Below are 15173 nucleotides of genomic sequence, written 5' to 3' on the forward strand. Positions count from 1 at the left end.
AGCACAGCCGTGGTCCCCCCAGGATGCTCTGCCAGCACCCCAGGACCTTCTGCATGGCCAGTCCCCAGGGATCAGCCCTGGGGATCCCAGACACGGCTCCCAGGAACCAAGACAAATCCCCACTAAAGCAGCAGTGGTGGAGCTGAGTGTGTCTGGCTGGACCAGCAGCCCTGTTTCCCCCAAAAGCAAACTGAGGGGTGTCCTGAGGCCAGAGGCTGCAGAGATGCACCCCCTTAACCCTTGGAGCTGTGCCGGCCCTGCAGTGCAGTGGGATGATGCCATAAGGTTTTTCTGTGGAGGTACCGGGTTCCAGGGACTGGTGGGGCTGTTGGGGTGCACTGGGAGGCAAAATCCAATGGCTGCACCCAGTCCAAATCCCGAAAGCCAGGGCACGGGGTCAGCGCTCCTGCCTCCCAGCCCAGTTCAGCTCCAGTCACCTCGGCTGACCTTGGCAGCCTCCCAGGACTTGGTACTAGAGGTACCCCAGCCCGGGGGGGCCACACAGCACCATCCTGTGGCACAGTTCCCACAGCCCTAGGCCGGGCTCTCCCAGTGACCTTGGAGGGCTGCACCCAGCTCTGCTGGTGTTCTCTGCATCTCGGGCTCCCCATCTCCCCCAGCCCCACCACCCCTCCTTGCCCCTGCCCTGTCCCACAGCCCGGCTCTGCCCCACTGCCCTCTCTGTGGCCAGACATCCCAGTCATCACAAGTCCCTCTGCAGTCTTGGAAGTGCCCCATCACTGCAGGCAGCCCCGAGTCCTCCCCAGCCCCAGCGCTGCCCTTGGCGGCTGCAGAAACGTCCCCGAGCCGAAACCCACCAGAGAGCAGCCCCTCTCCCAGGTCTTCTCTGCACCCTCACGTCGGCCGGCAGCCCCCGACCTGGGCAGCCCCCGACCTGGGCAGCCCCCGTGTTCTCCACCTGCCCGGGAGCAGCTCCCTGTCCTGGGCAGGGTGGTTTGTGGGCACAGGCGTCTGACGGCCTTGCAGGGGGAGGCAGAGGAGCCGGGGGGCTGCCGGGGCCGGCCGTGGTGGCACCCACGCGCCTGCAGGCACCCAACAACCCCAGCCTGGCTATAAAAGGAAGCGTCTTTTTTCCCCGCTCCGCCGGCGCCGCGTGTCCGGCCGCGCTCTGCAGCCGCTGCCTCGCAGGGGCCCTTCCAAGTTTTCCCCTCCAGCACTGCCCCCCCAGCCGGCTCCCCTCGCTCATCCAACCCCGGCAAACCCACTGCAGCAGCTGCTCCAGCTGCCGAGGGGCTTAAAACATACCAAGAGGCCCAGCGAGGAGGAGGGAGGTGGGTGTGAGGGGAGCTCTGGCACAGGGTGCCTGCGGGAGCACCCCGGCTCCCGTCCGGCCGCCCCTTCGCCTGCGGCATTGCCCGCCTCGGGGCTGCGGGGCCCTGGTGCAGCCGGCCGTGCTGGCCAGCGCTTCGCCCCGTGCGTGGCCGAACTGCGATGCCGAGGTGCCCAGGAGTTGGGTTTCCCTTCCCGCCCCATCCCACCGGCGTGGGGTGTCCCCGCGTTGCGTGGCCGAGGGCACCCCGGCTCCCTGGGGAGGGGGTGACCGGCCCCGCTGCCGGGGGGCACAGACGGGCCGGGTGCTGCCCACGGAGCCGAGCACCCACCACCCAGGACCCCCCTGCAGCCGGGGGTGCCCCGCTGCCCCCCCAACGCCACAGCGAGTTGCTGCTGCTCCCACTCCTCCGCCTCCACCCGGGCTGGCCCCAAGCAGAGGGGGGCTGCGGGGACCCCCACCCCGGGATGTCCCCTCCCTGCCCACGCCGAGCCGCTGCCGGAGCCGAGCAGCAGCAGCCCCGGCCCCGGCCGGGCTCGCTGAAGGTTAAACGTGGGCGGCGGGGAAAGCCCCGCTGCCCCCCGCAGACCCCGCACCTCCCGCCCGCAAGGCCACTCACGGTCCTGGAGGTGACACCGGCCGCTGCAGGCTGGGCTGGCGGCAGGGGCTGCGGTGACACCCGGCACGAACACGCCGCTTCCCCGCTCGCCTTGACTTTGCCACAGGACTCCTCCGGCTCGTCCGCAGGAGCTTTGCAGCATCCTCCAGTTCAGCGGGAGAAGTTCCTCGCCAGGGAGGGAGGGAGGAGGGAGGAGGGATTTAAGGCAGACCCTGCCTGGGATGCAACGTCTCCGGGTGCAGTTGAAGCCCCCTCGCTCTCTGGGCACCCCGCAGCCCCCTCCTCGCTCGTCCCATCCCGGGCTCGATGTCCCGGGATTGGTGTCCAATTCCGGGGATGCTGTGTGAGTGATCTCTGCTGAGAAAACCTCTCCATCCCGGACAGGGCATCCAGGGCTGCCACCGGCATACAGACAGCGGGCCACCTCTGTCCTCTGCCACCTGCCCCACGTCCCCCGGGTGCCCAGCGGGGGTCCCAAATCCATGCCCCGGGGGAGCCGGCACGCACCGCTGGGCCCAGTGACAGCCCGGGGCAGCTCGAGGGCAAAGCAGAGCCCGTGGTGTGCACAGGAGGGTGAAACCTGTCACCACTTCAGCCACAGGAGTTCCCCAGGGCCAGGGGGACCCCGCAGGGATGTGGATCCCCGGGCTGCCCCAGGCCACCCGCTTGGGGCGTCCCCAACACCCTCGGGGCGGCTGTTCCAGCATCCGCAGCCGCAACGCCCGGGGGTGCAGGGCTGCTGTGCCCACCCCGGGCCCCGCCGGTCCTACCTCTGCCTGCGGAGAGCTGGCGGGGCGAGGGGGAGCCCCTGCCCGGGGCTGCGGCGGGGGCAGGATGCCGGAGGCACCTTAGCGTGGTTCCCAACGGGAAAAGCCGGGACCGGCAGCGCGGCATCCCTCCCGCGGCGGTCCCGGCGGCTCCCTGCCTGCCACGACGCCCTCCCCAGCCCGGGTGCGCTCTGTTTGCCTGCTATTTTTGGCAGCCTCCTAAGAGCTCCTCTCAGGCTATTAATAATGAGAGTGCGAAATTCGTTTGGCCTCTCCTATATAAGGAAAGGTAGAGGCTTAGAGGCAGCTAAATATACTGGCGCGTGCGGGAGCGAGCGGGGAGCCTTTGGCACCGCGTGTGGAAAAGAGATTGTTTGAACAATGGAAAGACGGACTCACCCGGCGCTCGGGGCCCCGTATGGACCAACGGGATGGACGGAGGGTGACGGTGCCCATGGGCCTCCACCGCAGCACCCGCATGGCCCCTGATGCCCCTCGGGGCTCTGCCTCGGCAGGAGGAGCGGCGGGAGAGGGGAGGCGGGAGTAGGGATGCTCTGCAAAGCCCCTGTCCCGAGCCAGCCACGCTCGCCCCAAAATGCCTGTCACAACCTCCCTGGAGCAGCAGTGACCCGGGGAGGGGCGCTGGGTCTGGGCCCGGCCAGGAGGGACGTGCAGGGTGCTGGTGCTGGGGAGCAGGTGGGCTGTGCTGGGGTCACCAATTCCCACTGGGACACGGCCAGCACAGGGTCGCTAATCCAGCAGAGCCCCCTGCAAATCCCAGCCTCTCAGGGCAGTGACCAGCGCTCCTGCCCGGCTCTGGGACAGCCCCGGGGGCACTGCCGGGGTGCCAGCAGTGCCACAGTGTCCCCAGCTCCCCAGGAGCCACCAGCACCCCTGCAGTGCCCTCTGCTCGCAGGGGCTGCCACACCCTCGGCACAGGGATAATTAAGGAGCACATCGTTACCAGAACCGTGTCCCCCCGTGGCTGCTGGGGACACGGGCGAGGTGTGGGAGCTCCTGTCGGTGCCGAAGACAGGGAGAGCCCAGCTGGAAGAGGGAAAGCAGAGTAATCCAGGGAATCCTAATGACAGGAAGGCGCTGGGGAGCCGCGCCAAATCCACACGGTCGGAGCAAGGACAGCACAAGCAGCGGGGTGAGGATGAGTGCAGGGAGAGGAAAAACTGTGCTCCCCTGGCTCTAGAAAGAGCCTTCTGCTTGTTTAACTCCTCCTAGCCCTGGGTGCTGCTGCGGGAGGGACAAGTGGTGTAGCTGCAAATACAGCCCCAAGCTCCCCAGTTCAGCCCTGATGCTGCTGATGTTTTGCTTTCCACTGGAACCAAGTCTTTGGTGAGAACCATCCCGCAGATGAAACTGGAGAAAGAAGCAAAGCTGGGCAGCAGCAAAACATCTTCCCTGTTTATTTGCAAGAAACATTTCGTTTTAAAAAAAATTACTTTTAGTTTTGAACCAAAGTAACACTGTAATCACCAAACACCGTTAATCAAAGTGCAGACAGGTTGGGCAACCCCAGCTACGCAGCAGGATGAGGAAACGATTTAACAGCAAACTATTTCAGAACCAGAATTTGCCCCGAACACCTTCACCGGCACTTGAATATGTTAAAGAAAACAAAACCGAGTGAAGCTGATGGTTCATCTAACAGATGTCTCAGCCTTTAACTTCCACTCCTGGGTAACTTGTAGCCGGTGCCTCTAATTGTGGAATCATAAAGCATAGCAATGCAGAACCTTCCCGAGCAAGGTCAGGCTCACAGCGCTCGGGGAAGGAACCACCAGCGACATCAGTGATGCCAGGGGAGGAGGGGACGGGCAAAGGGATTCCTAAATCCCACAGGGGCTTTGTGCACACACCTGGGCAGGGCTGTGCTCCCAAAGCACCACAGCAGACAGCCCACCCTGGGTGTGGGAGTCCCACCCAGGGCCAGAGATTCCCACCTTCAGCCTGGGGGGTCTCCTCGTCCCCGTCAGCCCCACAGGTCCTTGTGCCCCCCGAAGTTGGTGTGCAGAGCTGCCTGTCCCTATTTCTGAAAGCAAGGGCTTGGTGGCACCAAGGATTAACATGTGAAGAGGGAAGAGGCTGCACAGTCAGTGAATACCAATGGGAGCTCGAAATCTAATGGGAGCTCGTGCTGTGCTGTCACAAACCTGCACTCGGTGATGACAAGTGACTACGAGCTGCTGGGCACAGAGGGAAGACCACAGCCCTCCCCAAAGCCCAGCCCTGGGTTGGGGTGCTGCCCCTCAGTACAGCACCCTGACCCCAGGGGCTGTGACCCCAAGGTGAAACACAGGGATGAAGGAAACAACTGCAGCCGAACAAAGGTGTTGGAGGAAACAGCTGCACAGATTTTAATTCCCTCTCCCATAAGCAGCCAGGCTCGCTGGAAAGGCCACCCTGTGTCTGCTGTGGGGGGCACTGATCCCTGAAGCAACCAACACCTGATGGCTGAGCCCCCACCTGCAGCCAGGGGTCCTCCCCAGGACGGACCTCCCTGGGACGGGCAGGAGGGATGGGCTCAAAAAGCACAAGCCCCCAGAAGAAGAACCAGCAAGAGCCCAAGAGCTCCCCTCTACCAGCACAAACCACGCCCAAGTGCAGCCCCAGGACCACACCTGATCCACCCCTGCAGCTCCAAACCCTCCTACTCCCACTGTTTGTTCATCTTACACCCAAATGAAGGGAAATGCAGTGGGTGGTGTCACCCAAGAGTTAAATGTGCCACGGGACAGCCAGCGCTGGGCTGTGCCCTCTGAGCAGCATCCCAGGGTCAGCCCTCCCTGTGTGTGGTCCCTGGGGGAGCCACAGGCTCCAGTGCTGGGCCTGAGCAACAGCTGATTGCCCCAAAATCAAACTGAGCAGCAGCCACGATACATTCGGCGAGGGAACGTTCCCTCACATTCAATAGTGTTTAATCTTCATCTAGAGCTCAACACAAATCAGTAGTGCAGCAATATAAATACAACTGAGGAAGTTAAGAGCCTTTTGGCTTTCATAGCTCAAAAAGGAGAAGGGAAAAAAAAAGAGCCAATGAAACAAGTTCCAGTTTTTAAATTAAACACAAAGAAAGGCAATGAACTGCCCACCCATCCCCAGAGGAGCAGTGGCATCCTTCATGCCAGCACGAGGCTGAGTTCTGCCCCAGGACAGGGGTGCAACTCATGACAGCAGCACAGTGAGATAGGGGAGCAGGAATGGGAAAGGACCCTCCCACACCTGCCCTTGGGCCCAGGCAGCAGGGACACGTGCTGCTGGCACTGCCCACTGCCCTCGGGTACCCAGAGTTCCCTTTTCCAGCACTAAAGGACACCACGTGTGCTCCTCACACAGGAGCACACAGGGCTCTGCAGCCACAACACCACGAGGCAAGTGAGCTGCCAGCCCCAGGGAGCAGCCAGCTGGGAACTGCAGAGATGTGCCTGGGATGTGCAAATTTGAAAGGAAAAAAACAAACCACCAAACCAAAACCCCAGAGTATACAGTGTGTCCTAACTGAGATATGGTTACGGGCCAGCCCCACGGACGGTTTGGTGACCAACAGCAGGTGCTGGGGCCAGGGAACATCTCACAGCTTTGGAATGAAGCCAGATGTCGGACACAGGCACCAAAGGTGGGTGTCCACCCCCCCAGCTCTGGTACCCAGCAGGATCTTGCTGCAGGAGGGGTCTCCCAGCCCGAGCAATTACCACAGGTCAGCTTTTCACATCTGAGCAGGCACCAAGGCCCAGCACTCCCTGTGAGAGCGGCCTGACAGTGATTTAGAGCAGCCACAAACCCCCCTCCTACCTGCAAACTGACGGAGTGTGACCATAGTGTTTACATTCCCCTTCCTCTACACTCCAACAGCAGCCAAGTGCATGTGAAAGGACAAGCCTAAATTAAAATAGTGCTTAAACCATTAGGGAAGGTGGGAGTAAAGGAGAAGAAAGCTGCTGGACAGTACAAGTAGCCCGTGGTTGGCTACTGGAGCCTGAAGGGAGCTCAGAGCACAGCTCAAAGCCTTGACCTTCCTTCTCTGAGGAGCTCCCAAGGCAAGCGAGCTGGAAGTCCACAGGTGCTCCCTCCACTGCAGTCTGAGGTGGGCTGGGAGGGCCCTGCACATTCACAGTTGCTCCAAGTGGTTCTGTCCTGCCGCTCTCCAGATGCCAGCTCTGTCCTTCTCCAACTCTTCTCCTGGGGTTCACAGTTGCCTCCTCCTCCCTTTGATTTCCCTTGAAGTTCAAATTCAAGTACAACCAGTTTTAACTGAACAAAAAGAAACCCACGAAACCGAAGTTATTTTCTGTGAAACGAGTTAGCAGCGTTGTCCCGAACAAACCGGCCTCCAGAGGCCCTGGCAGGGTGGGGATGGGAGCAGCCTTCCCTGCTGAGCTCCAGCCCATGGCAGCCCAAGGGGAGCTACAGGATTTCCTCCCTCTGGCTCTTGGGTTTGAGTGTCACTTGTCCGTTGCGCAAGGAGCCGTTCTGGCTGCGGAGCAGTTTCCCTTTTTCCCGGTCAGGCCACGTGAAAATGGCTTCGTCGCTGTCCAGTTCGGACTCCGAGTGCATCAGGCTCGTGTTGAGGACCTGGGCTTTCTGCCTGCCACCTTGAAGGAGAAACATCCCCAGGTTAGAAATGCCTTTAACACCTTCAAACCACCTCACCTCACTCCATCCCCTCTAAGTCTCCTTTTCCCATCACGTCCAAGAGGCAGCCGAGTCTGACTTTCCTCTGCGTGTCTCTTATTCCCTCCGATGCTGAAGCCAAAGTGATCCTGTTTCAGACACTCTGGCATGTCAGAGGTCACAATGACACTCCAAGCCAGCACAAAGCACAAGGAGCAGGTAGGAAGGCAAATGCTGTGACCAGAAGGGGCTGTGAGTCCGTGTGGGAGCTCTGTCTCCCTGACCTTGCTCGGGGCATTGCCTAGAAAACGCTCCGAGGGCTCACGGCTGCAGTAAGAGAATATGCAGGTGTGTGAGGGAAGATCTCTGCCATCTCACTACCCTCTCTACTCTCCTCTCTGCTGCTCCTGCCTGCAAGGGAAGAGAGATAAATTAGCGGGATGAATTTAGATTAATGCACAAGGACAGGAGAGAGACATTTACTTATATTGTCAGCAGAGGAAATATTTAAATTTAGCTTTTCCTTACTGGAGAAATGCAACGTTTCCTCTGTTAGTAGAAAGCTCCCTGGACATATCTAGCAGGGAAAAAGACTTTAGTCAGCAGCCAGCCTCGGAAGCAGCAAGATGAGTTTAGTTACCAGAGAGCAAATGGCAAGGCACATTTACTCCACTTATTGAACAGTGGGCTCTGAGGTGACAGATGGTCTGATGAAAGCAGAGTTGGGTGCTGAGGGAGGGAAACACCCCCGGGTTTCCTTCAAGGGTATCCGTGTTTGAGCAGCTGGGACAGCCCGGTCCTTGGAGGAACAGCTGATCAGCCTGTCCCTGCAGTGCCCTCCATGCTGCTCTTGGGCACTGCTCCCTTTGCTGGAACACCATTAAATGGGATAATACCAGGATGAGCAGTTATTTTCCACTAGCAAACAAGGATCAGGGACTCTCTTCCACACACGGTTAATACAACCCCTCCTCTAAACAAATCCAGGACACACTTCAATTCAAAACACACACTTCAGCAGCTGCAGTGCTCCCTGGCCCTTGGTGGGGCTGTGCTTGGTACATCCTTTCCCACATTTCCCTCCTTTCCTGGTCAGTCAGCAGGTGACCACAGCTCGGTCAGGTATCAGATAAGAACACTCCAGCCTGAAATAACTCCCTGATCTCTGCAAAGCACTGGACAAGCACTCTCAGGACAGCAATGCAGGCAGGAAAACGCTGGCTAAGTACACTGAAGACAAATCCTGGCTCTCTGGAATGGGCCAACGGGCCTGTAGCCACACGGAGCACAAAGAATTCGTGGGTCTCCCTCCTAAATGCACCTGCTTACTGGAAACTACAGCATGAACTAAAATGGGAAATTTTCAGAGCCCGATGCTCACAAGGGCAAGAATAAATAAGTTTATGAACAAGTCATTTGTGGTGGGAAAGTAGAGGGGCAGAAATAAAGCTCACTCTCTCCAGTTCAGGTGTTGGTCAGCTTAGTGAAATGCTTAGTGCCACTGGATTCCTGCTTTGCTGTAGAGCATGGCCAGGGAATTGCATATTGGCATGAAGTGAACTACCAGAACCCAGTGGAAAACTTTAAAGCAGGAGAAGTTACAGTCAAGACCCAGTTTTGGGCTTCCTGGGTCAGGCTGTTCTGCACAGCTTAATGCATCCACTTACCACTTCTGTGATACCAAGTGGAGACATCAGGACCTGGCCAGTTTCAGCCCCAGTTTCCAAACCCAAGATTAGATGACTTCACTAAATACCCCTTACACAGATCTGAAACAAGCTCTTAGATCTTCTGAGACCCCTCTGTCAGTCCCCACATCCCATTTGTTTCACTCTGTGATTTTAAGTCCACCGAGGAAGAGTCCTCAGTCAGCACTCTGGAAAGTGCTGAGCTCTTCCCTCTCATGTTTTACCTGCTTTGGGATTTGGTTTTAACTCCAGGCTTTCTTGATCCGTTGCATCCAAAATCTTGTATTTGCTTTTTCTTTTGGATTTTCCTTTCCGTCTAAAGGGGAAGTAAAAGGAATTAAGAGCCAGTCCACTTCTGAAAGAGCCAGAAGAAAAACAACCCTGATCTTCAAAGCTAAAGCACTTGCTATTTAGGATTATGCCCACATTACAAAGTGAAACATTAAGATGTTGCTAAGTTGCACATTTATAGGTTAATCCAAATTTTGCTTTTTAACTGAACCCAGAGTTCTGGGACTTCAACGTTTCACTTGAAACACTTAAGTGACAAACCCCAACACCCCAGGGCTCAGCAGATGACCCACTGGGACAATGGCTTTGAATCTTTCACCTCCTACTGCAGCTACTTGGCTCTGAAGCAGGGATACAGGGGGGGTTATGGCCTCAGTCCCACCTCTTGCAACAGCAGATCACCATCCAGGACAAGATTCCAAGGGCAACCACGATGACGAAAGATGCGATGATCACATACAGCACACTCCACTCTGAAAGCAAAACCCCAGAGATAAACACGCTTTGGCACCTCATCCAGTTGACAGTGTGCATTTTAGGGGACTATTCTAGGGAAAGAAAAGGCAAGGCCTGACCCTTTGCAGAATTAGAGGCTGGGATCCCTCACTGAAGCACCACCAGCTCCCCCTGGGAAACCAGAGGCTGGAAATCCAGCATATGGATCCTCACCAGACAAGTTTTAGTGTGTGTTGACTTATAAAATTTGCTTTCCTTTGGCAGAAAAGCCTCTGTATGGGCATGTCAGAAAAGAGCTGAGCTTTATACAGCCAGAATGGACTCAACCCTTAGTGAGTCTTCACAGGGAGGCTCTGAGAGGAGTCGCTCCCCAGCCAAGGAACGAGCAGTGAGAGCAGGCAGGGGCCGTCTCCTCGTGTGGGCACCACAGCAGAGGAACTGGGACACAGCAGGAGCCTGTGTCCCTGCCCACCCCGGGTTTCAAACCCTGCCTTCTCTCCAGAGGTGCCATCCCAGGGAGGCTCACGCACCGCAGTTGCTCTCGCCGTCGCCCATCTGCACCCGCAGGAAGTTCTCCATCCAGAACGGGTCACACACGCAGCGCTTGGTGAAGGAGTCGCAGCGCCCGTGCTCGGAGCAGTTCAGCTGACAGGCTGGGGACCAAAACCAGCAGGGTGAACTAAATGACTCACAGGCGAGGCAAAACCGGGACAAGACAGTTCAGTACAGCCCAGGCCTGTAACACCGGCTTGAATCCGGCCCCTCTGCAGCTCAAACACAGCCCAGCCACAGTCAAACAATAAATCAAAACATAAAGCACCTGGGCCTTGTGCCAAACTAAAATGTCCCACTTCGCCAATGGCACAACACACATTTTGCCCGATAAATCCTGATTTTCATATACAAGTCACAGAATTCGTGTATTTGTCGAGTCAATGTTTTTGAACAAGGTTTTGATTTTCCCATTCAAACCCAGCCCGTGAGACAGACAAGAGACAAACAGATCCTACGAAGGGACCAAACAGAACTGAGAAGTGGCTTTTGAAGACCACAAAATCACAAAATCAGGAAGTACTGAAAATAATTACTTTATATAATTTTAGTTTAAAATCTCTAACTGATTAGCAAATGATCCTCCCAGGACTGTGCTCATAAAAGATAAACAGTGCTAATGTAAAGTTGTAAAAAAAATGACAGAAGGGAAATGTTTCCTGCAGACTGATGGGTGTGCTGCACAGGAAATTAGAGTGTTCACAGCTACCAAGATGGGCAGTTTATTGTTTTCAGGATGACACTCATTTCAGTGGCTGTAGTCCATTAACACTGTTTTAGTTTCATAAATATCAATCCACTTTTGGTTTTGTGAATTCTTATCTTCCCAACAACGCTACAAGTAAGCACATATAATAAGCTGAATGCTGAATATTGATGAAAAACTGATTAGTTTATAGTCTAACAGACTTATTTTCCTGTTTCCCATTTACTAACACGAAAGCTCCTGCAGTGAGTGCAAGTTTGTGTGGGACGTGTGTGTTTTTAGCACCCACGAAGGTCCTTATTCTGTCAGGTGGCTGAGAAGAAGGGAAAAGACATGAGTGTGTCCCCCAGAGACTCTCACTTACTGACTGTGTTAATCTCCAGGGCCCGGAAGATGAGGAAATCCGACTGCTGCTTCCGCAGTTCGTTCTTCAGCGTCCAGGCCACCTCTCGTCCTTTGAATATCTGATGGGGAGGCTGGTTCTGCACAAAGAACACCATCTTCGTGCTGGAAGACACACAGAAGTGACTATCTGCTGCTTCTCCAAACAGCAGGAGGAGAGCCACACTCCCCAGTCTGTCATTAGAGGGACTAATTCAGAATCTCATATTTATTTGAAGGCCAGACTTCTGACTCTATTTGAAAGCAATAATAGCAGACCTAATCCTACAGCAGAAAACCCTTCAGGATATCTGATCCATTCATATTTTCAAAGCCAGGGTTAGACTGTTTTTTGAGTTTGCACATCAAGCACATCTTTGCATGTTCCTACTAAGCACCAAATCTCTAAACTTTAAGGTCCTGCCCTTTTCATCATCTCCTCCCTCCCCCTCTGTGGGATCCTTAGACCTTATTACACCTGGGGGTTTATTTACCTGCTCAGCACAGAGCTCCAGCCACTGGCCTGGTCATGGCAGAGACAGAGAGATAATATTACAACAGAAAGTGCTGGCTCCTCTGTTCTGAGCTCTCCAGGTTTGCATGGACAATGAATTCTGATTTCCCAGCCACATCAGGCCACGTGGACACGAAGGAATCGATACATCTCTGCACTCAGGGAAATGTGAAGTAACAGCAGGTTTATTGCTGACTTGCTGCAGGACTTTAAGCATGTCCCTTAAATCTTCTTCAGTGCTTTAGCCACCTTAAAGCTACTCCACTTTCAGTAAAAACTAAGTGCAATATTGCACTTATTTCAACAGCCTGCCACTGGTGGCTTGTTGCCACCATCCAGGCAGGCAACATGACCCTGACCCACAGCCCTGCCCAGCAGCCAACCTCCATGTGTTTAAAAGAGATGCAGTTTACTGTAAGCCAAATAGCAACCAAAATTAGCTTTCCTTATCTCTTCAAACAAAAAATACACCGGCTTTCAACATTTTTTTGTACATTAGATTGAAGTAGTTGTGTAGGAGGCAAAGCTAATGTAGAACTAGTGGAAGGTGTCCCTGCCTGTGGTGGAGGGTTGGAATTGGATGATCTTTAAAGTCCCTTTCAAGCCAAACCATCCTGTGATTCCATAAACTACCAAGTTAGCATGAAGGTGAGGGTGAAAGGGATTGTTACACACCATCTCTGCTCTGGGGTCAGTGTTCCACCAAGCTCCTGCACTAGGCCCTATCTCCAGTTATAAATCACAGCTGCAGAACATCCTTCAGACATTCTCCACAATTCTCAAAACCAAATCAGATTAGTTCTTATTTTACAGGTTTGAGGGGAAAAGACATTAGCAGCAGCAGTTTTCAAGGACAATGCACCATCTCCAGAGGGGAAAGATACTCAAGACCTGCTTGGCAACTCTGACCTGAGCAGGAATATCAATGTCAAGCAACAACTCCACACGTTCTGATTGTCCTAACTGCTTCCCCAGAGGAAAGAGCCCTTGGTTTACCAAACCCTCTGTGCACCCTCCCAGATGAATCCCACCTTTGCTCAGTGTAGGGCTGGATCTTTTGCACTGTGATGTCTGAGTCCAGGACCCCCAGCAGCACCCCAATCTGCCGGATGAACATCCCCTTCTGCCGCTCCGTCAGCTGGCTCACGTTAACATCCAGGATTATCTCCACAAGGTTGTTTTTCCTGGGATCTGGGGAGAGCACAGATAATACAGATCTTCAGAGTTTCTATTTAACAGCCTGGGTAGAAGGCAGGTTTTTAGTACCTTTCCAGAATGTTTCTGGTTTACACAGCAGTACAGAATGGCACTGTAGGGAGGGATGCAAGCCTGACTTTCACAGGTAACATCAAGCAGTGAGAGTCAGCCCCCAAGAACCACAGGAAAAGAGAATCACACCCCCAAAGCTTTTGACTTTTACAGTTCTGAGCTGGACTAGACCATACATTTTAATCCCAGTACACTGTATCCAGAGGACTGTAGGCAAACACAGTACAGCACAAACCCCAGACCCACCAGGTTTGACCTCCACTGTGGTCCTTTCCACATCACTCTCTCCTTTGGCATCTGTTACTCTGAGGTGAAATGTGTAGGTCCCTTCCACCAGATTGGACAGGAGGAGGACAGGATGATGGTCTGAGTTATTTAAGACCTCCTGGAAGGCAGAACAAAGTAAGTGTGAGGAAATAAAGGATCAAACTAGCCTTACATATATATATATATATATATTAAAAAAATACATATATCTATATATCTCATACTAGTGATATCAGGATATCACCACAAGATAACAGCGCAACAATGAGCTTTACATTTCCTCAGGAGCTGTCAGTGCCCCCTTGCACTGACTTTTGTGATGCTTTACAAAAGGAACCTCACCCCAGCTGCAGGGCTGCCCTCGTCCCGTGTCCACAAGTAGCTGACAATCCCCTTGTCATCAGAGGACTTGGATCCATCCAACTCCGCCGTGTTTGTGGGCAAGGTGATGACAACGTTCCCAGCGATCTTTGCAACGGGAGGCTTGTTTATCTCTAAATAAACAGAGAGAAAGATCTGGTTATGCCCAATCAGAAATTACTGCACCAGATCTCCCGTGTAACCCTGAAATCCCTGTCTGACCCCAAGGAAGAGAAGGGAAGCACTGCGTGATTGAGCTGAAGGTACATTTCCTCCAGAAAAGGCAAACCTCTGACCCAGGGAAGTCCATTTCAGTGCTCTCCACATTATTTTCCTCCATTCCTCACTCTTACTGTGCCTCTGAACACAGGTTTTGCTGAACTGCCCAGAGACTTGAGCTCTGCTCGTGGCTGACGTACCTTCTTTGACGATGACGTTGACGGAGCTTTGGCTCTGCAGGTTCCTCTCATCTTTCACTGTCAGAGTGAACTCATATGTCCCAACCTGGAGGCCTGTGACAGTGGCAATGCTGCTGTTGGCATTCTCCAGCTTCACACCATCTGGACCCCTAACCAAAGCACAGGGGGGTTGTTCAGTTTTTGACCTTTTTCAGGGGTTTTGATCAGTTTAAACTTTGCACAGAGCACGGGAGGCAGCCTCACTCCAAACAGGAGGTTCAGGCTCAAGCAGAATTTGTGGGGATGCAAACAGACAGATGGCTGGAAATACAGTGTCCATGACAAAAAGCAAAATCATGTTCTCCAGTTACAGCAAGATAATCCAAAGAGTAAGTGCAGCATTCAGAGCAAAAAGCATAATTTCTGGTGGTTTAACACAAAAAGTGGTTCGTTCAGAAAATTGGCTCATGAACTGCACAATGAGTCAATTTTGTAAAGAAAAGGTGTAGAACAAAAATAGTCCTTCATTTATAAGAGCTTTGCACAGACTTTGCATTAGCAAACAGAAAAAGCTACTCAAGTTGCTCATAGGCTTTTTTCTGAATTCCCTAAAGCATTTCAGGGAATTTATAGTCTGAAGGGAAGCACGACAATGAGAAGAGAACGCTGCAAAAGCATCAAACAAACTGCAAAAGCATCAGTTTGGAGGCTCTGCAGTTCTTGGATTACAAGAGTCAGTCTCTCCATGAGACCAAGATCAAATTCCACTGCTGTGAAGAACATGGCTGAGCCACAACCACAATGAGAGTGGGAGTCAGGCCTAGAGATGAAGGCAAAGCCATTTCTCATGCTCAAACAAAACTCCACCTCTCTGCAATCAAACATAAATCCTTGTCTCATTCAGGTCACTGGCAAAGCTTGTCAGGCCCAATGTGACTGGGACTGAACACAAGGGAGGTGTGTGGGGGTGTGTCCTGTTTGAAATGAAAGA

At 54.0% G+C, this 15173-nt stretch overlaps 1 protein-coding gene across 2 annotated transcripts in view; it reads right to left on the reverse strand.

The window, feature by feature from the left end:
• Positions 1-5566: 5566 nt before the first annotated feature.
• The window catches only part of KIAA0319L (KIAA0319 like), a 29240-nt gene continuing 19633 nt past the window's right edge, over positions 5567-15173 (reverse strand). Inside the window, exons 13-22 of one of the 2 annotated variants that reach the window (XM_017828275.1) lie at positions 14204-14352; positions 13767-13918; positions 13404-13542; positions 12920-13079; positions 11358-11500; positions 10266-10388; positions 9662-9752; positions 9213-9304; positions 7585-7711; positions 7166-7281 (exon numbers count right to left, since the gene is read on the reverse strand). In XM_017828275.1, coding sequence (XP_017683764.1) covers positions 7602-7711; positions 9213-9304; positions 9662-9752; positions 10266-10388; positions 11358-11500; positions 12920-13079; positions 13404-13542; positions 13767-13918; positions 14204-14352 — 1159 coding nt within the window. In that variant the 3' untranslated portion in view covers positions 7166-7281; positions 7585-7601. Of the gene's footprint in view, positions 7282-7584; positions 7712-9212; positions 9305-9661; positions 9753-10265; positions 10389-11357; positions 11501-12919; positions 13080-13403; positions 13543-13766; positions 13919-14203; positions 14353-15173 lie in introns of both variants that reach the window. The other variant, XM_017828274.1, reaches the window with a different exon arrangement.

Source organism: Lepidothrix coronata, unplaced genomic scaffold (genome assembly GCF_001604755.1).
Source record: "Lepidothrix coronata isolate B3197 unplaced genomic scaffold, Lepidothrix_coronata-1.0 Scaffold147, whole genome shotgun sequence".
Lineage (NCBI taxonomy): Eukaryota > Metazoa > Chordata > Aves > Passeriformes > Pipridae > Lepidothrix > Lepidothrix coronata.